The following is a 23,993-nucleotide window of genomic DNA, read 5'->3' on the forward strand; positions in this document are numbered from 1 at the left end:
AAAAGAATGCAGCTCACCCGCAACATCCCCAAACTCCACAAATACAGCAGCAGGGACCACAACACCAGCATCAACCAGCAGCACAGCACCAGCAAATGCAAGTGCAACAAGCACAACAACAACTACAGCACCAGCAACAAATACACCAGCTACAGCAACAGCACCACCAACAACAGCTGCAGAAGCAACAGCACCTGCAAAAGCATCAGCAGCAACAATTACACCGGCAACAGCGGATGATGAGAGGAAACCAGACACAGCAAGCGGCTGTGCTACAGACTCATGTCATGCCCCTCTATAATAACACCATGATGTTCCCACAGTCTCACACCCCCGCTGCCACTGCTGCTGCTTCAAGGATTTCAACAGATACTGTGGACAGGTCCCAAACATCTGATTTCACTCAAGACAGGCATTTGAGGTATAGAGTGAGAATTTATTATGTTGTGTCAGCTTTTATGGGAGAGCAGCACACGAATATCCATTTCTTTATACAGTGACCATGGCACGAGACCGGGAGGGGGTATGGGAATAGGCAGCATGTCTGAGAGAGACAGTCTCGTACATAGTCATGACCACTGTATTTAAACAATGAAGGAGATTTTAAAGAATTTTTCCACCTTAAAGGTATTGAAGGCCAATTATATTAGACTGAAAAACTGCAACTGAGCTTTAATTGACATTATAGTTCAAACACAAGACCACACTGCCGGGACCAGACTAATGATAGTGATATTTGATGCATGGAGTCGCTTCCTACCCAAACCAAATAGTAGCAACGCTCTGTTATCATGAAAAAAGTTGGTAGCTGATGTTTTGCAGAGAAGAAGTATCACTCTGTCCATTGTGTATCACTATGATGAGTCCCAGTCCTGGGATTGTGTGGTCAGCTCCTGAAACAGGGCACGGCATGGTCCGTGATTCATAGACCGACCACGTCCGTGTGTTTAAGGGTGATGGCACATGTTTTTGGCCCGTTTTTAAGCAGTCCGTCAAAAAATGCATGCGTTTTTGACAGGTCTGACCAATTACCGGTATCTTAATTGAAACTGGTCAAAAACGCATGTTTTTTTTTTGACGGACTGCTTAAAAACGGGCCATAAAAGCGTTCATCACCCTTAGCCCTAAATTGGGGCTCAGCTGCAGTTCCGTTGATCATCAGGAGTCTGAACATGAGGCCTATCTAATATTAAAGACCTTTTCTATCCTACGGATCAATATTTTGCAACAATGAAACTGGAAAGGGTAGTTATGAAATATGCTGAATCTGGAATTGTCTAGCTTTTCTGTTTTTATGGTTGTTATAGCCACAATATGAGCAGCCATACATTTATGCCAATCTAAAAATGTAGGTAAGCAATTTTTGACTACAGTAACTCCTACTAGCCATAGGCCATGCTGTGAGCTGTTGAGATCTATAGGATGTCCTGTTATATTTTACAGTGCTGCTTCCTGCTCTAGATATAAGTTTGCTCCCCTAGTAGCCTTGTCGCTGGTGGTTTGCTACAGTGTATCAGTCTGGTGTATAGGGTTTACAGTCTTTGAATAAAAATATTTATTTCTGAAATACCAGACCCCCCCCCCCTTTTAAAGTTATAAAATATAAATCCTTAACATTTTTGTATTCTCATGTAATTGCACCCAATGTTGTATTTGTTACATGTCTCTTTTGTGATTGGCAGGTTTGTTGCGGACCAACAGATGCGTCCGCCCTCATTACAGATGCAGCCCATCACATGTAGCACAGTGATCGCCGCAACCCCTGCTCCGGCTTACACCCCATCAGTCATGATCCCTTCAGCCAGCTTTACCCCCCAGCAGACCCACGCTGCAGTTCACCTACATCACTGCCCGCAGCAGCCAGTCCAACCACAGCATCTCTATCTTCAGGTAACATAAATAACAGGATGTGTCAGGACAAGGACCATAAGTTATTACATTACAAGAACCTAGGGCAGTGATTGCGAACCTTTTAGAGATCGAGTGCCCAAAATGAGACCCAGAACACACTAGCTTAACCCAAAGTGCCAACACGGCAATTTAGGCAGCAACAAACTTATTGCTACCAGAATGTTTGAGCTCCAATCTGACCCTGTCCACACTCTTTCACTCTTCGGACAGGACCAAGCAGCACAGGATGGGTCACTTTAAAATAGCAGGGCACTACTTGGACTACCTCAGACTGCAGGAAGATGCCATGTCTGGCAAACTCTGTGACTGGGAGACAGCCTGTGTGCCCACAGAGAGGTCTCCGAGTGCCAACTCTGGCACCAGTGCCATAGGTTCGCCACCACTGACCTAGGGGGTTGGTGGCCCTGTGTTTTATTTAAAGGGAACCTGTCATCACGAAAAAGCACAATAAACTGCACTCATGCTACTATGCCTTCGTTGAAAAGTGCATTACAGGCGTCCCAGCTTAACCTCCTTCTCGCCAATGCCCTTTTTTGTTTTTGCGTTTTCATTTTTCACTCCCCACTTTCAAAAATCTATAAATTTTTTATTTTTACATGTACAGAGCTGTGTTATGGCTTATGAGTAACGAATTGCACTTCAAAATGGTGGTATTTAATATTCTATGCCGTGTACTGGGAAGCGGGAAAAATTTCCAAATGCAGTGAAATTAGCCATAGTCTTGTGGGCTTGGATCTTACGGCTGTCACTGTGCGCCCCCAATTGGCATGTCTACTTTATTCTTTGGGACGGTGCGATCACGTGGAATCCGACTTTGTATAAAGTTTTATAATGTTTTCATACATTTACAAAAATTCAAACCTCCTGAAAAAAAAATTGGGGGGATTTTGCCATCTTTTATAGTTTATAAGTAACTTTTTTATACTTTGGTATAGAGAGCTTTGGGTGGTGTCATTTTTTGTGACTTTTGATGACGTTTTCAATGTTATCATTTTAAGGACTGTATGGCCTTTTGATCACTTTTGATGGAATTTTTAAAATATTTTTTAAAATAGAAAAAAATGCCGTTTTCGAATTTGGGTGCTACGGGGTTACGGGGTTAAACGCAGTGAAAAAATGTTATTATATTTTGCTAGATCGGGCATTTTCAGATGTGGCATTACCTAATGTGTTTATGTTTTTTTACTGTTTATTTATATTTATGTCAGTTCTAGGGAAAGGGGGGTGATTTGAATTTAACCCTAGGTTGTGTGATTGATCCTGGGGATTTTCCTCCTCATTCATTACAATGTGCTGATCACACATTGTAATGAAGGGGTTAAATCGAGACAGCCTTGGGTCTTCCGATGACGTCATGGGGGGGGGGGGCAACGATCCTCGCCAAGATGGTGGCGCCGTAACTTTTTTGAAGCGCCGGCGGGGATTGGTGGAGAAACACCCGCGATCGGTGCTAGCACTGACCGCGGGTGTTACCGGTAAGCCTTTGCTGCAATATGCATTTGCCTCCTCCCACCAGTAAAATCGTTCCCCCAAATTTTTCTTCCTTTGTCTATATTGGATCCGTCACTGCCGCCTGGCGCTGCCCATCACAGGGTGACAAGATCTGCAGTTTCCCACACAGTGCTGACTGCTAAATACACCTTGCAGTGAGAGGGACAGCATTCTAGTAAGGACAGGAAGTGAACAGGGAGGGGCTTCCTGTCTGCTCAGGCACTGAGCTGTCAATCAAAATGAGGAGGTGGTGTTTACTGGCAGTCGTTAGAAAACATGACTCTTCTATTCAGAATTTGACTCTTTGTGTACTCATTTGCATATCAGCTGTAATTAAGCTACACTGCCTCAGTGGCAGATAATTGTAGGTGCTATGGGGAGGACTTTTAACTCTTTAGCGGGTATTACTTGTGTAAGGTGTAAAATTCTGGTGTCACCCGGGTATAATTTTTCCGCATTTCTATTGTGTTTCAGATGCAGAATCCAGAATCAATGCAGTCGAGCCAGTCTCAGCGTATATTTCAGCAGCCACACATCCCTCAACAGAATACTATGGCCTATTTTCTGCATCCTCAACAACAAAATCAGTCCGGTAATATATCTGACTTACCAGAGATGCAACTCCCATGACACTAGAGGACCGAGAATGGGACGTGAGGCAGTATGCTTGTGCAGTACAGCATGTGCTACAGTAGTAGAAGACATGGATGGGCCCAGAAGCCCTTTCTCTATAGCATACACAATCCACGTCAGATTGTGCTAAGGGCTGAGAAGGAGACGTATTGGCTGAAGATTGGCTACATAACAACAAACCCATCTAGAATATTGTAGATTCCCAGCTGCCTTCAAGAAGAACCAAGAGTAACTCTGAGTTCTGATGTTACCTATACACCAAAGTGTATGTAAGGGGCTCTCTAATGGTTTGCCAAAGCACCAAATAAGTGACTGCGAACTATATGATGAGTAGACATAGACATAGCCATAACGCTCGTGGTTTTTGGTTAAGTATAGAATGTTCCAGAAGAGTGCTCGATGGGTCAGGTTGGCAGTCTATGGTCACGATAACCTCAGGCACTATTTGTATGTACTATAGAAGCTACATTGCGTAGCCACACCTTTGTACACCTACTTTATGAAGAAATTCAGAGATTTATGCTAATATAGTCATATTCTATAAACCCTTCTATCAATCAGGAGTATAATGCCAAAGTATTCTATATAGAGTTCTATCAGAAAAGTACCTAAGAAGTGCCCAACTGATATCCAAACTGGTCACATTGCTCCAGCCTGGCGCTGGTTGTCTGAAAAGCTCTACAGATGTAGCAGGGCTGAGTGTGCATGTATCAGCACTGCTCTTGTATACGTGTGTGCAAGTCCCTTTATGACACCCTCTATGAACAGCACTGAAAAGACAGCAGCTGGGAGGAGTTTCTAGCGATTAATAATAACGTTTCGGATAAGGGTACAACCTTCTTCAGGCTTGGCTGCAGAATCAGTAAGTACTCTATGTAATAGCGATTGTTTCGAAAGATATATTCAGTTTTTCCCTACAGGCTTTTTCCAGGCACAATTATTAGGGTTATCAGGGACTCAATAAAACCCTTCATAAAAACAATCCAACCTGATGAAGGGTGCATCATTACCGGAGCCATTGCTCAATGTATTGGCTGGGATACATTTTTAATGCAAAAAACTTTTCTTAAAGGAAATCTACTACCAGGATGAAGGATTGTAAACCAAGCACACTGGCATACTGGTGTGTGCCCCCTCTGGCAGGATCTGCTCTTCTTTATGCTTCTTATGGCCTTGTTTTTAAGAGAAAAGGGGTTTAAAAATTATGCAAATGAGCTTAAAGGGCTCCAGTCCCCACTCAAGCTCATTTACATCATTTTAAAACTTTTTTTTTTGAAAATCAAGGGCATAAGAAGCTAAAAGAAGTCCAGAGGGGGCACTCACCAGTATGTCAGAGTTCTTAGTTCACAATCCTTATCCTGGGGGTAGCTATCCTTTAAATACTGTCTTTCGATGCCGTAGAGCTGAGTTTGTCATTCGTGCTGTAGTATCAAACTGTAAGTGGGACTTTTCGCATAACTTGATATCATTCAGCCCTGCTATGTCTGTACATGGATGGAACGTATGGCACATATGTTCTATTCATGATGCCCTTTGGAGTGACTTGTACTGTAATCCAGACTAATGCTGCACGCTTGCTATTCTTAACAGGCAGGCGACATATGCAGCTTCTATTTCCTATGTGCCCGGATATTGGTAGAATAGACAGTCAAATAAGAATGTACAGATGTATTCATTATATTTGTTATATAAATATATTTATTGTATTGGTATGTGTTCTTAAATCTCTATTTTTCGTTGTTGATATGTTCCACAATATTCGATAGTGCCTCCTTTATAAAAGCTATATATATAGTATCTGCCCAGATGCCCATTCTGCCGTGGTGTTTCTACTTCACGTGTTCTGGTCTGTCCTGGTTGTGTATATGACTACTGATATGAGAGTGTACTGCAGAGTGGGCAGCTTGGGGCATGTTATACAGACCTATCAGGTAATGGACACAATATTGTACGAATTGTCCAATTGAGCAGCTTTTTCGGTTATGTCTAGTGCGGCTGACCGAGCTCATGATCACCTAAAATTCACTTTAATGTTGTATTGTTTTTGTGTGGTCTATTATACACCTGCTATTTATGTCATTTGTATATTAAGTAAACACCCAGATATTTATTCTATTGGAATGTATCAAGTGAAAACAATAGGAATACCAAAACGCAGCTACTTATAGCATTCTAACAACTATATGCATGTCAGACCCTTATTTAAGCCATATGATATATAAGGGCTATAATGGATTGTCTATGATTAGAGAGACATGGCTGCTTTCTTCTCATGTGATATCGCATCTAAGCTCCGTGGATTTCAGTAGAGTTCGGCTTCATACAATATCAGACATAACCAATGGATACGTGTTGTGCTGTGTATAAGAATGCAGCCTTGTATTTCTAATCCCGAACAACTCCTTTAAGCACTAGGTTGAAGTTCCTGTGTACGGCCACATTCACACGGAGCTTTAACCTGCAGTTTGTCGCTGCAGTTTGAACATGCTAGTTCACACACGAATAATGTTTGCAGCAGTTTATCTGAGGCCGTTGTAAATAATAGAGCAGTTTTATTCATGCATTTACATAAATATTTAAAATATATATATATAATGTATGGGCAGAGCACCTCTGCGGAGGGTTAAAAGGAAGGGTGGGGCTTCAAAGTTGCAAAGTGTAGCTCATTCATTTAGGATTTCTAGCCAGGGGCAGATTAAGCCTGCTATGAGCCCTGGGCTGTGTGAATATAATAGCCGCCTACAAGTCTAGAATTACTACCTACATATATGGTACAGAATCAGCTCCTTGGGAAATGGAGGGCATATGCCTTCTGCCTGCTTTCAATCTGCGGTTTCAGGACCTTTCAGAAGACTTTCAAAGGTCCTGAAACGGCTCTTGTGTACATGTGTATTGAGAGCAGGAATAGATTTACGAGGATTTATTGGGTGAAAGTCCTTCTCAGTATAAAATTTGGTGGGTGGCCAGGGGCCCCCTAGAAGACTTGGGCCCCGGGCTATGAACCAAATCCCTATATAATAATCCACTACTGTTTCTAGCTAGTAACTAGCTAGAGGAATATATCTCCTTAAGGGATCTTTCAGAAGGCAGCAGTCCGTGAATCCCAGCAATTGGCTGGATTTCACGGACTGAACACAATTCTGAGGACGGGACTCTGAGCATCATAGTGATATATGACGCAAGGAGTCCCTGCAGAACAGCAGCACCAACACTATAATTAATGTTTTTGCAGGACACCTTTGTGTGTGTACAGAGTCTCAGAGCAATGCATGTACCACAGAGAATTCTGGGAAAGGAATACTCAATGCCAAATTAATTGTCCTAATTGAAAGTTAGCGATTGACTTATAGGGAAATACCTTCCGCCTCGCTAGAGATAGATTTTCCTTTTCTCTCCATGAAAAACTATTTTTTTTGTATATTCCTGTATCTAACCAAATAGAAAACCATGTCTGGGGACTACTGGCTCACAAGTATAAACATTCTGTAAGGCAATTCATAAGATTTCCAGAAATATCGTACTTATTTCCCTGTGATCCATCATTTCATCAAAAAATCCAGTTTATACATGTATGTAAATGAGCTCCATGGTGCACTGGGAGAAAGGTGCTGGTCCACTGGTTTCCTCTTCCTCCCATCACGGCCTCTTTGTAAAATGAAGGTTTACATTCCACCCAAAAAGAAGGGGGTGCACCTAATAGCTCATCTGCATCAAGATCAGAGCATTTTAGGAAATTTTGCATATGATAGCTACATACAATGTAATACAGTCAGTCCAATCCTACAGACAGAAGGTGTGGGGAATTTGGGGACCTTACAAGGCACATTGTCCTTAAAAAAGGTTTGCAAAGCTTTGACTGAGTATTTTATATCACATAGTACAGAATAATCGTACGAAAAGCTAAAGACCAAAATTTGGTAAGAGTGGCAGGTACCTGAGGGTACATTGCAGGAAGCCGTTCTGCAGAGTAAATTATATTTATTGAATGGTAACCAACCAAACCTCATGGCACAGGTCACTGATGAGACCAGACATGATTGGCATTAGCTACCAAGATTTTTACGGTGGAGAAAATTCATGTGAATGTCATTACAATATATTATTAATTTCATACCTGGGGAAGTGAAACTTGGTTTCGAGAAAAGTGGAGGCCACAAAATTACCAATTGGTTTATATGCAGTGTACTTAGGTTACGGTACGGGCATCTTTGGTTAGACCGGTCATACTTGGTTTGCTTTATTTCAATGTAATTCTGTAGTGTAGCCTACTTCCATTTACTAGGGACAGGGACAACTCCAGGTTTCAGTAGGCCCCTGGGCGACAGAGACTCAGTGGGCCCCTTTGCAGTAAATTTAAACTTAAGCATTCAAGATTCAGAAACTAAAAAAGTCTCCTGTCCCAAAATATTCTCTAGTTTATCATCCAAAACAGCCTCCTCAAACCCTATGGATTCATTAGATACAGCCCCCTCTTCCCTATGGATTCCTTATGTACTGCCGTATGTGCCCCCCCCCCCAGCAGCTCTGGGCCCCGGCATTTACCTAGGTATGCCCAGAGCTAGTGCCAGCCCTGACTAGGGATGTGTGCTCTCTGGGTTCTTCATATGTCCCCCATAGAACATGGCATGTGCAGCAACACACGTGGCAATGTGAGGCACCGTACCGCTCATACACTCGGAAAAGATAGGACATGTTCTATCTTTCCCTGTGTTATGGGCCCTGCAGAATGGATCGCTGTGTGCCTGCCCAGTTACAGCTTGTGCATATGTTCGTGTGAATGTGGCCTTAGTGTACGATCACATGTGTCGCTAGCGTTGTGTTTACAAACGCAACCAGCACCCAGCCTCTTATAACACCAGGTCCGAGTTACGGGCTGGGGCCCATTCCTGAGCGTTAGTATTGTGTTTGTAAAGCAACGCTAGCGCCACATGCACACGAATTTGTGATTTGGCTGTGAGCTAGCCACACAAACTGCAGCTAACTTACGGCCCGACTCCTATTGGGCACGGTCCGTGTGCGGTGCATGCTCTGTGAGGCTCCAAGCCCGGAATGTACGGACTGCCCCATTCCCGACCGTCTTAGGGCAGTCACTTCTTTTAACATCCACCCTGTTCCTTCACAACCAGACTGAGGTCTTCAATCTCATGAATAATTATATAGTTGGAAAACATGGAGGCGTGACAGTACCAAACACAATCTTCTTAGAGTATCTTCATGTGTGGCGTTTCCAATGGTTTTCCTATCATTTTTACTAAAAGGCGTAACATAGCAGCTTTGGTTTCATTACTGCTCCGTAAAGAAGTTGCATGTTTGGAGTTCACGTTTTGCCCCTGGACAAAAATTTGCATTACAGTTAGTGAACAGGAATAAGCTGCAATACCACATCCATCCCACTGACAAAAGTGGCGCTCTTCTGGAAGGAGGCATGCAGGTTTCTCATCTAACACAGAGCTGTAGTAAACGTAGCCTGTGCTACAATTCTTAAAAATTGCTGAACACAAACCAGGACCCGGCTTAAGCTTCAGTAGAATTAACCCTTTTAGAACCTTTTTTCTTATTTATAGATTATCTATTGTGATGAATATGTAAAAATGTTATAATTTAACATTTTGCAAAGTTATATTATTTAAAAAATCTAATGTCCATATTTTGTCGGTTTCACCGCTGTAACATCAGCACTACAAAAAAAAAAATGTATTATACCACCACTAAATTAAAAAAAAAAAAAATCTATAAAATGTTTATTGTCCTTTTCCATTAACCTTTTGTTTACAGATATGCCCCCCCCCCCATTGTTGGTGTTCCCGTTTTATTTTTTTAATTTATTTTTTTTTATATATATATATGTATAAGGGTAAACTTGTGACTGGCACTTAAAGGGTTAACACGGCCTTGCACTTTTGACCTTTTTCTTGTAAATAAAAGATTTTCTTGTTATATTATTGCAATGTACATAGTGTAAATGTTTCCATGTACAAATCTCGAGTCAGGTATTGAAATTAGTTTATTTTATATGATGTCAAATAGAGGCGTTTATAAATGTTCCTATTGATATAATTTTGTAATGAAATGTGTCTTATAACGGACAGGCTGGTAGATTTATTTTCTGGTCTTGGACAAGCTTTCTTGTTGAGCCTGTTGCAAAGTGAAAAAAAAGCTTTAATAGAGTGCATATAATATTTTGAAAAAAAAAGAGAAAAAAATAAAAGACTACTTTTAAAGCCTGTGGAATCGGAGTGGAATGATTTACATCAGATTCATCTGGATACAACAAAAAAAAAATACAAACAGAAAGTGAACTGGGAATTATGAGTCTCCTTTCACTGCCAGACAATTTTCGTAAGCCAATTCAACAGCTGACTCTTCAGCTCCCCCTAATGGTGGCTATAGACAACCAAAAATGGAACTTTTCACTAGGTTTGGAGCCACTAACCCAACTTCATTTCTGTAAATGGTGTAAAACTTTACGCAGTCCACTTAGAAAAACATTACTGACATCCAGCTTCTGGTGGTGTATATAATAACACTCCATAGGGAGCAGACACATGTTAACATTCAATGCCGTCACAGTGGGCCAATAACAACCGGCACCGTTGCCGTCCACAGTCATGGTACATGGGACACCTTATATGACAAAGTGAGCAATGAAAACCGTCGTACAACAGGAAAGGACTATGGGAGCTGTATCATTCAAGGCTCACAAGTAAAAGGACGGACTCTTACCCTAGTTTGTCCTCATCTTCAACACTATGTCAGGAACCACAATACAAGATTAACGTAACCTCACCCAGATTTTTACCCTAAAAAAATCTATTTTTATGCCCCTAGAACAGTGGTGGCGGACCTATGGCACGGGTGCCAGAGGTGGCACTTGGAGCACTCCTTGTGGGCACCCAGGCCATCACCCCAGCACAGAGTTTCCAGACAAGACTCAAAACCTCCTGCAGTCCCTGACCACCCAGGACATGCTGTGATCAGGGCTATTTTAAAGCTACACATGCTTAGCATGCTTAGGGACTACAGGTGCAGATAAGGCTGCGTTATTATTGCAGCTCCTCCTCTGGGCCCCGCAATTCTTCCTGTTCTGGGGGCCCTGGGAGGAATCTACAATGATAATCTAAATTTCTCCTCTTTCTTGCAACCGTTTTGGTGTCCTCAGGACGCTGATACACTTAAAAGCCTTGACAAAACAGGTAGCAACATGTTACCTCTTGAATTGCAATGTTGGCACTTTGCATTTAAATCAGTGGGTTTGGTTCTAGTTTGGGCACTCAGTCTCTAAAAGGTTCGCCATTACTGCCCTAGAAATACAAGGCAGGTTTCTGTCCACGGGGTTTAGACTCTTAATGGAATAAGTTGTATAAATACATTTGCAAACGAGAATTAAGCAAAAAGAAAACTTATATTAAGAAATATAAGTCCAGCTTTCTAAGGCAACCCTATTTTACCATTTACAGTTATAGGCGACCCTATTTACAGCTGACAAATTCTCCCTAGTGCAGAGTTTTAGGGGGCTCTATTTAAGGCTATTTTAATGGACCACAAACATTAGATACGTGGTCTATTGTTTGTGGCCTGTGTGTCATTGGTGTGTGAGGGCCTTCCACATGCTAATGACAGTAGGAAACACTGCAAACCCAGGCAGGTATCGACCTGCTCCAAAAAAATTGCAGCTTGGACTGAGACAAGGGCGACTATACACCCGAAACGCGTCTGCTGTTTTCCTCTCTATGTTTATGGACTTTTAACAATGACTTTCCAATAAAGAAATATGGATTTTAATAGGATACATATACATGTTCTCTCCATTTGTTTGGGTGGGTTTCCTTCGGGTCCTCCGGTTTCCTCCCACACTACAAAACATACTGATTAGATTGTGAGCCCCATTGGAGACAGGGACTGATTTGGCAACCTCTGTGCAGCGCTGTGTAATCTGTAGGTGCTATATAAATAAAGGAATTATTAGTATTATTATTATATTATTACTACAATACAAATTGCTTAGATTGAAGTCAACAGATTCCTAACAATCATCTTTGATTTCCCTAATTTATTCTAGACTCCAAATTTATCACTTGCAATCCTTTTATTTAGTGGTGGCTACAGTCTATGCAGTAAGAGAGGCTTTAGCTGATCAATTGCTGAAGTAAATAGGGAAACAGTAAGACACAGATGATTATCAACCTAAGATTTTATTAAGTGTAACAACTACATTACTCTTGTCATAGGTATAATATATGTATATATAAAAAAAACATAAAAAGTGCAAATGTAGAAAATAAAGGACAAGAAGCAGAGCATAATCATGTAACACAAGTTAAGCAGCTGTGCCTGGAGATTCCTTCTGGTACTGTCCCATCTTTTTACACAGTTACGACATATAGTGTGTTTCCTATGACAGAAAGCCCCCACTCAGTCTGATGCATATTGATAGACAATTTCCTAGGCCAAACTTTAATAAATGTTTAAGTTCACACTTAGTGAATAAATGAGCAAGCAGCAATACCCAGCACAAAGGAAGGCGGCGCTATCTCATTGCTTTGCCAAAAAGTTGTACTGATTGTGCTTTACACTTACATTACTGTAATAAAAAAGGGAATTCATAAGTTGTGACACCATCTATCGGTTTTAAAGGGAATGTCCCCAATGTATTTTGGTTGCAAACCAGAAGGCGGACCCCCAACAGTTGTACCCTGGTACCCTCAGCACATAGTGATGAAGAATTCCACCATTATACTGGGTCCACGCAAAGCACATTAGAAGACTGAAGCAGCTCTTACAGATTCAAGTTTCCAATACAGGCAGTCCCCGGGTTACATACAAGATAGGGTCAATAGGTTTATTCTTAAGTTGAATTTGTATGTAAGTCGAAACTGTAATAAAGCTTCATTACAGACAAATTACAGCTGATCATTGCAGTCTGGGACTATAGTAAAGCATTCAGAGTGCTTCTCCAGAGGTCACAGTGGGCAGAGGGGTCCGTCTGTAACTTGGGTGTCCTTAAGGTGTAATGTGTAATAAAATGATCTATCCAATAATCCTGGACTTTTTAGAATGACATGAACTGATATTAAAAGTAGCTTTGGGTTAGTTATGCTGTTTGGATCTCTAATCCCTGTATGTTTAAGTTTGGTATTCACGTGTTATCACTAAACATTTAAGGCACCGTCTCATGAAGAAAACTAGACATGAGCGGACTCTATGTTCCTGTTTGGGGTTCGGCCATGAGACCCGGACTTATGGCTGGATTGGTCGGCCAAACAGCCAATCCAGCAAATTGAGGCCCCTGAAAACTGTCCATAGCTATGATTGGTCCCCCCTGGCAATATGTCCAGGTCGCATGACTGAACTCAAACGTGAACAATGGGTCTGTACATCTCCAAAGACAACCCCTGCTTAGATGACCTATTAGTGCATATGGAGCAGATAGCTAACAAATTGTGAAAACCCTTTAAAATTAGAAGTTTATTTAGCAAAACCTTCCCCATAAGCCTCCTCTAATATTCCCCAGGAAATGGGGTGGGGTGACCCTACACATTGCTACTGAAAAGAGTAACCGTAACATCCAGCTGAAAAAAATTATTCAAGCAGGAAGAATAACAGAGAAAACGCACAATGCACGCCTCCATGAGAACATGCTCCAGAACGGTTCATTTCTGAGAGATTAAAGAGAACCCGTCATGCAAAATAACCCCCTAAACTAAATATATTTTCATAAACTGCCATTAGAGAGCATTGCCTCTATCCCTTCATTGTCCCTCTACATGCCTGTAAACCTAAGCAATGAGGTCCTAAAGCTGTATGCAAATGACCTGTGAAATGTCCAATGAAGCATTAGCATATTCAAGCTGTCCACTCTATTCATGAGTGGGAGGCACAGCCACACCCCCAGTGCTTGACTGACAGCCTGTATAATGATGTGCTTCCTGGTGCTGGTGGCCACGCCCCCTGCAGCCTGTGTGTGTGTGTGTGTGCATGTGTGTGTGTTTAGGAGAAATACAGCAGCTCCAGGCAGCCATGTTACAGCAGAACATGTAGGATTCATGTGTAGCTGATGTCTGTGTCTCTCACCTGTATATTAGGAGGATGCAGCATGTCAGCAGATGCAGCACACACACTATACATCAAACACAGACATGAGCAGGGGGAGGGGTAACAGGGGTGACATCACTGCCTCTGACCATGTGACCAGCCTCATTTACATAATAAAGAATAGATGATTTTACAATGAATAATGTATGAAATAACTAGATAAAGGCTGGGATGGGATCCTTGTGAGCTGCTCCAACAGGTAGGGGTGACAGGACTAGTGGCAGAGACCTGCTGACAGGTGTCCTTTAAAGTATTTCCTACAAAAGATAGAGCTTAGAAATCATTAACTAAATAATTTCCATGAGAAGTTCATTCGGAAGTATTGGGTTCCATTAACGGCAGATTAGACAACCCTTTTTGTACTTAATGTCTTGAAGAAAGACAACAAACCCTGAGATTGTACTCCCAATGAGAGTACAGGGAGTGAATTTAGCATTGTTCTACATACATCTGTATATTATATATATATATGTTATTATACTGGGCAATCTGTGAAATTATATAGGAATTCAGTATTGTTTTACATATGTGTGTGTAGATATATATGTATATATGCACACTTACATATCATATATTATATATTCACATACATATATAAAAAAAATCTTATTTTTTTCTTGTATGCATTGTTTGACATATTTTCTATATGTATTTTTTATATGTTTCTGTAGTGTAAATTAATTGGTCCAGAGGAAGAGAGTGGTTCTCTCTCGAAACGCATAGTCCACTTTTTAAGAGCAATAAAATTCTTAATTCATCTGCCTGCTTGTTGGTAGCGTGTCATCTAATAATCCTGATTTATTTCTCTGCCAACTGACCTTTGTTTATATCCCAAGTGAACCAATGGGATCTAGGGTGACGCAGCAATAAGAACTATTGACCCCAAGAATACTTATATCGTTTAGATCCCACGGTGCAACTCCCCTTTTGATAGAAACACGCTATGTGCCTGAAATTGTGGTGCTGCACAGTGAAGTTGCGTGAAACACATGCACCACGCATGCGCCAGCATACAACTTGACTTTATCTTACCGATGTAAGATGCAAAACAAACCCGTTATTGGAAGAAAGGTGTGAAGTATAAAAATCAGATAAGCAGTAACCGGACATTAATAAAGTGAGGAACGAGGTACTGTTGGTGTTTGGGGTGCATTGCCGAAGGGAACAGGCTTGTATGCCATGTCCCATCTGGCACAGAAATAATCCGTAGCTGGCAAACTTTCACTTTGCGAATACCCAATAATTTCGATTATTTCAGGCTTTGTACATCAGAAAACTAGCATCTGAGCCCTGATAAATCTCCCCCATGGTGCGCGATTCACGGATTGACTGCGGTTCGAGTGCTTTTAGCCTTAGAAAGATCTTATGTCTAGGCCCACCAAGTGACGTCAGTCTCAGGTTAATCATATTACATTTTGTACATCGGTGTGTATAGATTAAATAATCCGAGCAATATTAAATCATTAAATGAATAAGATTCAGTACCATGCAACATTGCTGTGACTGCACAGGATGACTACAAGGACGTTATACAGGCATGGCCACGTTTACATCGTTGTTTATGTAGAAAACGAATACATCAGCAACATATAAATAAATATACATCATAACATAAAAGTATACTGTAGCATAGCCATAACAGCTAAACTAGAATGGCTTGGAGAGGTGCACAGGCTGCTGCTCCATGGACGCTCCGTGTGTCCATGGATTTAGTGAACACACTTTTCCACAGTTTTATCCTTCATTTGTAGTTGGTCACAGAACTTCTAATACCAGACCGAGTGTAATTCTAATGCCAGTGAGTGATGGAAGAAAAGCAAAAAGTCGTCCAACCATGAATGTCTAGGAATAATTTAGGATATATTTGTGCATATGGATTTGATTCTAGGAATATACTGCTAGAACTTTTTGATAAGGTTGTGCAAATGAAGCAAGACCCGTTGCGTGTGAGGTACAGTAGTTATAAGCCGCTCTGTAATGCACACAAAAACTTTTAGAGATGTAGACTGCAAAATTCAATGTTAAAAGGCGATCTACCACCAGGATGAAGGATTAAAACCAAGCACACTGACATGCTGGTGCGTGCCCCCTCTGGCAGGATCTGCTCTTCTATTAGCTTCTTATGCCCTGGTTTTTAAGACTTTTAAAAGTTTTTTTATAATTTTAAAAGCCTTTTTTTGTAAAAACAAGATTGAAAGGAGAAACAAGAAGAGCAAATCCTACCCAAAGGAGCAGGTTTCTCACAGGTGTCACAAAGCACAAAATTAGATGGGCAGTCTCAAGAGATTTATCAGCGTGTCTGATGCTGGATGATAAATCTGGCCTAGTTTAAAGGGGTTTACCCAAGAAGTTCAGGTAGGACCCAATCCACGGTGTTGAGACCCCTGCAGACCGTGAAAACTAGGAGTCCGTCGCTCCTCAGACTAATGGAGCAGACGGCTGCGCATGACCGTTCTGTTCCATTGATCTCTATGGAGCTGACGGAAATGGCCGTCTGCGCCATTAGTCCGAGGAGCGACGAGGGGTCAGACGGACCTGCTAGATCTCAGTTTGTCTCAACACTGAGATCCCCCACTGATCAGCAAGTTACGGTAGGCCCTATCCCATTGGCAGGGCCTAACTTTCCTTTGTAGGAAAACCCCTTTAAGACTGTCTAGTTATTCTTTGCACCTTCTATTAATTTTGTCGCAACCTAGGCCTTCAAATCAAAACCATTCTCCCCTTACAGAGGCCACAGTCTCGTAGGTGTCTAAAAGCTGTCTGAAACTCTTTGTGGTGTAAGGAGTATTACACAGCTTTTTAGTGCAAATTGCAATAGAATTCTGTCACAAAAAGCTTTATAAAAGGGTCTGTCCCAATGTGTACCATATCATGACATAAGGGGGGTGTATCAGAGCTCGTATGCTAGAAAACTGGCATAAAAGTCCTGAAGGAGTAGCAATCTGACAAGTGGGCGTGGAGGGGAGTGAAGGGTCCATTCATGGCGTTCCTGCCTGGCACCTATTGCCTGCGCCAGGAACTACATAGCCTGGCAGGACCTGGTGTAGGCCAGTGTGGGGGGTTCTTATAATACACTGGTGTATGATACATCCCCCCCATAGTGCTATAATTGCATCGACTTACAATTGGGGAAATATCTATATTTTATCCCATTCATGGAGTTTCCCTGCAGAAAACACTTGTGGCATCTCCATCAGTGGATCCCACCAATCTCTACATGAACCTCCTAGACACCATCTCATGGCTCCACGTCACTCCTCAATGTGGGTAAAGCGGTTTGGATGAGTAGGGACTACCATATATTATAAACATGCTTATAACAAGTGACTCTGGCTGCCCGTGTATAATGATATTACAGCATTACCTCTATAAGTAGATCTGATCTGAGACCATACATTTGATAGGTACCACCACACAGCAGTAGTGCACGCTCAGCTGGGAAGCACAGTGCACAGTACATCTCAGGTGCAGGCTTTTCACCTTTTTATGAAAAAAAAAAATTGCATATGGCCCTGAAAGCATATAAAAGTGTCATCGGTAAACCATTAAAAGAAAAGTAAAATGTCCGTTTTATGTAGTGGTCTGTGGAGTAGAGATTAGAAGAGGAGTCCCTTATACCCTCTTACTGGCACGCATCTGAGATGTCCGAGCAGTCTCTATCTTGCCTTTAAAATCAGTAGGTTTTTCAAAAAACCTAACGAGAGAAGGTTCATTCAGCAGCGAGGCAAGGATCTGCTCAAATGCAAAGGACCATTCAGTGACTTCTTTGGAAGGGGGAGAAACAGTGTTTTCCGTCTCCTGCAGCTGAATAGGCTCAGTGTCTCCCTCTGGTGGTAGCACGTGGGCCGGTGACGCCGTGTTCTGCAGTTTCCTGCCCACTTCTTCCATACGAAGGAGAAGGCTGGTGACAGCCGCAATGGCACGATATAACAATTCTTCTTCTGGGTCCCCATGAAATAGGTTGTATAGTGTCTTTGAAAACTGAATGAACTGGGTCTGATGAGATAGTTAAAAAAAATTACAATATGATACAAGAACCTTCGTGTTCTTTTTCGACAAGTGAGTGGAGAGAGTTAAAAGAGTTGACCAACTTTAACAGGGTAAGTATAAGACCATAATAGGGTTATCCAAGTTATATTTTCCATCTACCTTGTCACATTTTGTTGTTTACCGCTGGGAGTCGGGGGTCACGTGTCCAGCTGGCCATGCAGTCATTACTCCCATTCAGATACTACTGACTGCACAGCCCCCTCCATTCACCAGAAGCAAGCAGTTCTGCTGTCCAAAGGTCACTTGACCCGCCACTTCAGGCGGTGAATAGAATATAAATGACCCTTATACATATCTTGCTTATCCTAAATTTAGATTAGGGATGATAAAATGTACAGCTTACCTTTGGTAAAAGGCAATACACCGCTCTTAGTACCTGTATTGCAGGACTTTTTTATGAAACCTCTCCCTTAAAACCTGTGCTGCAGACCTGTCATCACTCCTTAACTCACAGGAAGTTATTTTTAGGTCCCATTATGCTACACAACCTACAAATAACTCTCATGTGATCACCTCCTTCTCCCTCAGTCAGGGAGACCAGAGCTAGTATGATTCTGCTTCGATAAGAAATCTGTCTGTTCCATTGGACCTAGAGTAAAAGGCAACAATATTTTGGCTTGTACAGAACACCCATTCTAACCCAAACATTCCTTTAGACAGGTCATGATAAGCAGATACAAGTTCAGGGCTTGAATAGGCAAAGAAATTAGCTGTTTTGCCAAAAAATATGCATGAATATGCACGCCCTCCATTTCATGCTCCCCAGGGCCGGTGACGTCACCTAGCTCTCGGGAGCTGCAGCACATGCACGCTTGAAGTGGCTTTCGCACAACCGGCTGCTTTGCAGTGCAGATGCGCAAACTACCCTGGAAGCCTCATACTCACGCAAGGTTTTGGCAAGGTGACGGTAGCGTGCATGTGCTAAAGCTCCTTAAAGCTAGGTGATGTCATTGGGAGAAAGAAAGGGCGGACAGGCCTTTATGCACGCTATGGGCATGCATAATTATGCTTATACCTGAACGTCCTGTGTGAGGAACACATGGACGCTGAGGGTCATTAGCATAAATATAAAATAAATTTTTCGTTGAAACAGCCAATTTCTTTGCCTATTCAAGCCCTGAAACTGCATCAGCTTATAATCACCAGTCTAAAGGTATATTTGGGTTAAAATGGGCGTTTTAAAGTGGTAGATGTCCTTTAAATGAATTAAAAGCTTGTAAAACGTGTAATGCTGGGCACATGGATATTACTTTATGGTATAATCTTCGCTAGTATCTGATCACAGCATCCTCTGAACCTACAACAGAGTTTTAGTCATATTTATGGTCATTATTATAAAAAGTTTACCTGGTTCATCCGGGGTAAGTCCTTAATGCTTTCTTCTTTACGCACCAGTTCATCTTGCCACTGTTTTAGATAGGCCTGAATATCAATCTTCCCTTTACCTTTTACAGAAAACCCATTTATTATTTCTATATAAATGATTTATTCTTCATGAAGAATTCAGAAAAAAAAATAAGTTGGAGTTACTGTATATAAGATGGGATGGGGTATTTCAGTGGCTTCTATGAGTATAACCAGCTAATTAAATGTTAACTTTTAACATATTTTAATACACTGATGTTTTCTAAATACCTTTTTCCAGACTCTTAGTTTTTTCCTCAAGGGTAGAAAGCTCTATAGGAGACGTCACTGTTAATTAGAAAAAAAAAATTACTTATTTATTAAAAAATATTCACATATATATATATATATACACACACACACACACAAATATATACATATAAAACTCAAATATATATATATACACATATAAAACTCAAATATATATATATATATATATAGCACAAAAAGTTTCAGTCACTATTGGCTGAGCACGGTAATATTTTCACTTTAAATCCTGGACCGTGTCTAGATCCTGGGCTGGCACCTGGATAATATTAATGTGTGCTGCTTGTTTCTTTTTGTTTTGAATAAAATATAATTATATATATATATATATATATATACATACACAAAGTGTTTTCAGTGATAATGGACATTCCTGGCTTAACAAAAAATGTTTCCAACCCATGAGGACAGTCGGCCATCAGTACAGTGATGGTACAGTGGGTTATGGAAAGTATTCAGAACCATTAGCATTGTGTTAAATTGGTTTATAAAGCGAAGGGGGCTCATTCAGACGGGCATTTTTGAGGTCCGTATTCCATTGTTTTTCATTGCGGATTGCATACGGACCCATTAATTCCTAAGGGTATTCTCACAGCATGCGCTAATGTAATCTCACATGCAGACAACAGACTTGATAGAAGTCAATGGAAGACATCCATATGCAGTCCGTTCTTTTTTCAAACATTGCTAGGCAATCAGCAGAGCAGGGCAAAAAGTAGAAGAGTAGAGTAGAAACCCATTCCTTTTAGTTTTTTTTGCAGATGTTAAAAAAAACAGATGAGATATGGATGTGAAAAAGACGGATGAGGATGCAATACTGAATACTGAACACAGACACGACCATCTGAATAAGCTCTTAATTGGCATTATACACCCCTGATAGAAGCCCTACAAAGACAAATGCAGCTTTTGTAGCAGAATTACAACATAAATGAACAAACGTAGATAAGAACGTGGGAGGATACATGTGGGGTATCATTAGACACTTTTATCTAAGTTTACACTAAAGGCTGGCTTACTTTGCAGATTTTTTTGGTTCATCTCAGGCCACACCCCTTTGTAAACCACACCAACTTGCCAAGCAGAGCTCGGAAAAACACAATAAATGTGTAGACAAGTGCTTTGGTTTCCTCCACATTCATCTTAGTAAATCTCCCATCATTCACTTACCATGAAGTTGGCTGAAATGCATCAGTTCCTCTTTGGAAAGTTTGGCTTCTTCTGATGGACTCATAGTGGCCACTTCAGTAAAAGCTACAATTAAAGATCAGTACAACACACTGAAAGTATTGATACTACCAGCTTACACAAGAGAGAAGACATCACTACAAGTACATACCTGGAGGTATATGCATTTTAAATAGTAGCTTGAGTCGGTCGGTCAAGCTGCCATTGAACAGGACATCTACAACATAAACAATTACATTAATTATAATCTGTATTTTTGACCTCAAACCCGGGTTTTGTTTAGAACGATATAAATCTCACCAAAGGCCAATGCAAACTCTTTAAAATTGATAAGACCATCTGAATTCTCATCCAGTAGCCGGAAGGTCCACAGAGCTAGAGAGTCTACGCTTGCGGAGTACGCCCAGGGACTGAGAAGATGGTACAGCGTCCGGAACTGCTGGCAGTCTATGTGATACTGATCAAGATACGGCAAGCTTGGATCATGGTGACTCAATATGCTGCTGTTATTCACACTCCAGTAACACGACAAGAAGTGTTCTCTCTAGGGACAAACAATGATTGAGAAGACAATTACAGCAAAAAACTCCAATGTAAGTGATCATTGCAGACTCATCCTATAGAGCACACTGCACTTATGTCCCAGCTATTGGTCAGAATGACAAGACATTTACTTATAACAGGTGGATAGGGGAAAATTGACCCGACTCCATATACAGACTTTGTCCTGCTTGATAGACGGGATTCACAGCCGGGAATAACTGTTTTTCTATATTGATATATTGTGACTCTTAGGATGCAGTGATACCCAACATGTTCATGGTTTTTATTATTTATATTTATATCAGTTCTAGGAAAAGGAGGGTTTCATTTTTCTTTTTTTTTCTACTATTTTATAGAATCCCTAGGGCACATTAACCCTAGGGGTTCCTACAGTAAAGCAGTATATGGCATATATATTTACACATGATGTGTTACAAATGTGCTACTGGAACATTGTAACAGATCTTCAGAAACGACAATACCTGTAGCCTTGCACAGACTCCAGGCTGTCACGGAGACGAAACGTCACTTACAGGGGACGTCACAAGTGACACCTACCGCTGTGGCTGTTACTTGCCACGTGTAATTGGTGACAGCGGTGTTGGTGCTGGGTGTTTGCAGTCTGTGAGCACATGGTATATTGCCTGGGATTTTGCTACACAGAATTTCCACGCTGCAAAACAGCAGAATGATACAAAAACATTGTAGTGTATGGGATTTGAAACACATTAACGAGCTATTATTTCTTATTGTGCCATCATCCAGCATTAGGTCACAGTGATAGATTTGGCGCCGTGTAAAACCTTTTAGTATCAAGTAGTGTGATCTCACACACATTAAAAGGCAGAGCATCCCATAAATACATGGAAAATATTAATATACACAAAGTACCTTAAATATGTAATACAGTTCCTCTAGATCAGCTGCGCTAAATTTCACATCCTGTGAAACCACTCGGACCTGCATGGAGAACATTGGAAACATTGGTCATACACTACACAAAAAGAGGAGACATCGTAATGTTCGTAGATTACTACATACCACATTCTGCCTTGTGGTATTTTCTAAAGTCTGGATGACGTACAGGCGGTTTCTAGTGCGCATGCTTTCCACATCTTCATACCGGATGGCTCCAAACCTCTGCAGGTTAGATAGAAAAAGGAATAGACATTCTGCTAATCAGAAATTAGTTCTATACACACAGTAAAAACCAGAAGAGGTAAACTAGGCAGGAGAGGGACATCAGACCTAGTGGTCTGGGAATTGCTCAAGCAGGAAGATCTCTCAGCTTTCTGACCACAGGTTTTCTCATGAAAGCCGTACGGCACTTCACCTACAAGACCTGTGTGACTTGGAAGCTGATGGAGACCTTTTAATGTCACCAACAAGGAGCATGTGTTTACATTTTTGTCCACAAAACTCAATCCCCCCTTCTCAAGTGCAATCCTTATCCTCTCCGACTGCTGTAATGTACTTCTGTGTCCTCACACCACAATCCTCGATTAAGGTCTGTCGCTGGACTAAGACCTGGCAAAGAACCTACCTACTACTACTGGGGAGATTCATCAATGTGTTGCACATTAGATCAGTCTTTACACTTAGTTTAAGACTCTGGAGTCGTCCTTTGCACTATATATATTGGTTGGTCTAATTTAATCCCCAAACAAAATTTTTGCTGCGCGTCTTAATTTTTTATTTTTTTGGTTTCACAGACGCTATGACAGTCCTTTTCCGGACACAGCAAAATAAAGTGCCTAAAAATGCTCTAAACGCCTTCATTAAATGTAGCTAAGGCATTTCCGATAGTTGTTTGGCAAAAATTGCACTTTTGTCTTTCTCTCCCTTACACAACCACACTTTCTCCTGCACATCCACCACACTATGAAATCCACTCCTGCTACACATTTGACTGCCCAAAAGAAAAACTTTCAAAAGCAACCAGAAAACCCATGAAACTTTACAACCCATCCCCTTCCCCTATAGGCTGCAAGCCCCGTGGCAGGGCGCTCTCCTCCTGCCATTCAGTTGGTTCTTATTTACTGTATTGTTTTATTGGGTTTTTTCTATTATATTATGTGTGCTGTGAATATATGATTACGATGATGAATATGCGAGATGAGTGTTTAGGTCTCCTTACCCTGATAACATTTGTTCAAATCTGAATGTCTGTAGTAAGATCGGGTACAAGTATGTACGTACCTCATTTGACTCCCTGATAAGTTCGGTGATGTCCACCTTTGTGCTGTCCCTTTTCCTATCCGCCGTAGAGGAGGCTTGTTGTACACTTGAGGGTAGCGGGCTGTCTTTATTTATGACATTGTCAAAGAACCTGCAGATAAATGATAACTGTAAAATCATTAGGAAATATAACAAAACAAAACTTCTATATTCTAACAACAGATTAACTTGTGGAC

General features: G+C 41.2%; 2 protein-coding genes across 5 annotated transcripts in view; one reads left to right on the forward strand and one right to left on the reverse strand.

Annotated features, from left to right (window-relative positions):
- Positions 1–10,266, forward strand: part of PASD1 (PAS domain containing repressor 1) — a 124,231-nt gene extending 113,965 nt beyond the window's left edge. For all 4 annotated transcript variants that reach the window (XM_072125628.1, XM_072125629.1, XM_072125626.1 and 1 more), the window contains 3 exons: positions 6–421; positions 1,683–1,890; positions 3,877–10,266. In XM_072125628.1, the coding sequence (XP_071981729.1) occupies positions 6–421; positions 1,683–1,890; positions 3,877–4,032 (780 nt within the window). In that variant the 3' untranslated portion in view covers positions 4,033–10,266. The remainder of the gene's footprint in view (positions 1–5; positions 422–1,682; positions 1,891–3,876) is intronic.
- Positions 10,267–15,669: 5,403 nt separating this feature from the next.
- Positions 15,670–23,993, reverse strand: part of TBC1D8B (TBC1 domain family member 8B) — a 34,728-nt gene continuing 26,404 nt past the window's right edge. Inside the window, exons 13-21 of the mRNA XM_072124597.1 lie at positions 23,779–23,908; positions 22,621–22,719; positions 22,471–22,539; positions 21,337–21,580; positions 21,188–21,253; positions 21,019–21,102; positions 19,813–19,869; positions 19,525–19,622; positions 15,670–18,123 (exon numbers count right to left, since the gene is read on the reverse strand). Coding sequence (XP_071980698.1) covers positions 17,740–18,123; positions 19,525–19,622; positions 19,813–19,869; positions 21,019–21,102; positions 21,188–21,253; positions 21,337–21,580; positions 22,471–22,539; positions 22,621–22,719; positions 23,779–23,908 — 1,231 coding nt within the window. The 3' untranslated portion in view covers positions 15,670–17,739. The remainder of the gene's footprint in view (positions 18,124–19,524; positions 19,623–19,812; positions 19,870–21,018; positions 21,103–21,187; positions 21,254–21,336; positions 21,581–22,470; positions 22,540–22,620; positions 22,720–23,778; positions 23,909–23,993) is intronic.

Source organism: Engystomops pustulosus, chromosome 9 (genome assembly GCF_040894005.1).
Source record: "Engystomops pustulosus chromosome 9, aEngPut4.maternal, whole genome shotgun sequence".
NCBI lineage: Eukaryota > Metazoa > Chordata > Amphibia > Anura > Leptodactylidae > Engystomops > Engystomops pustulosus.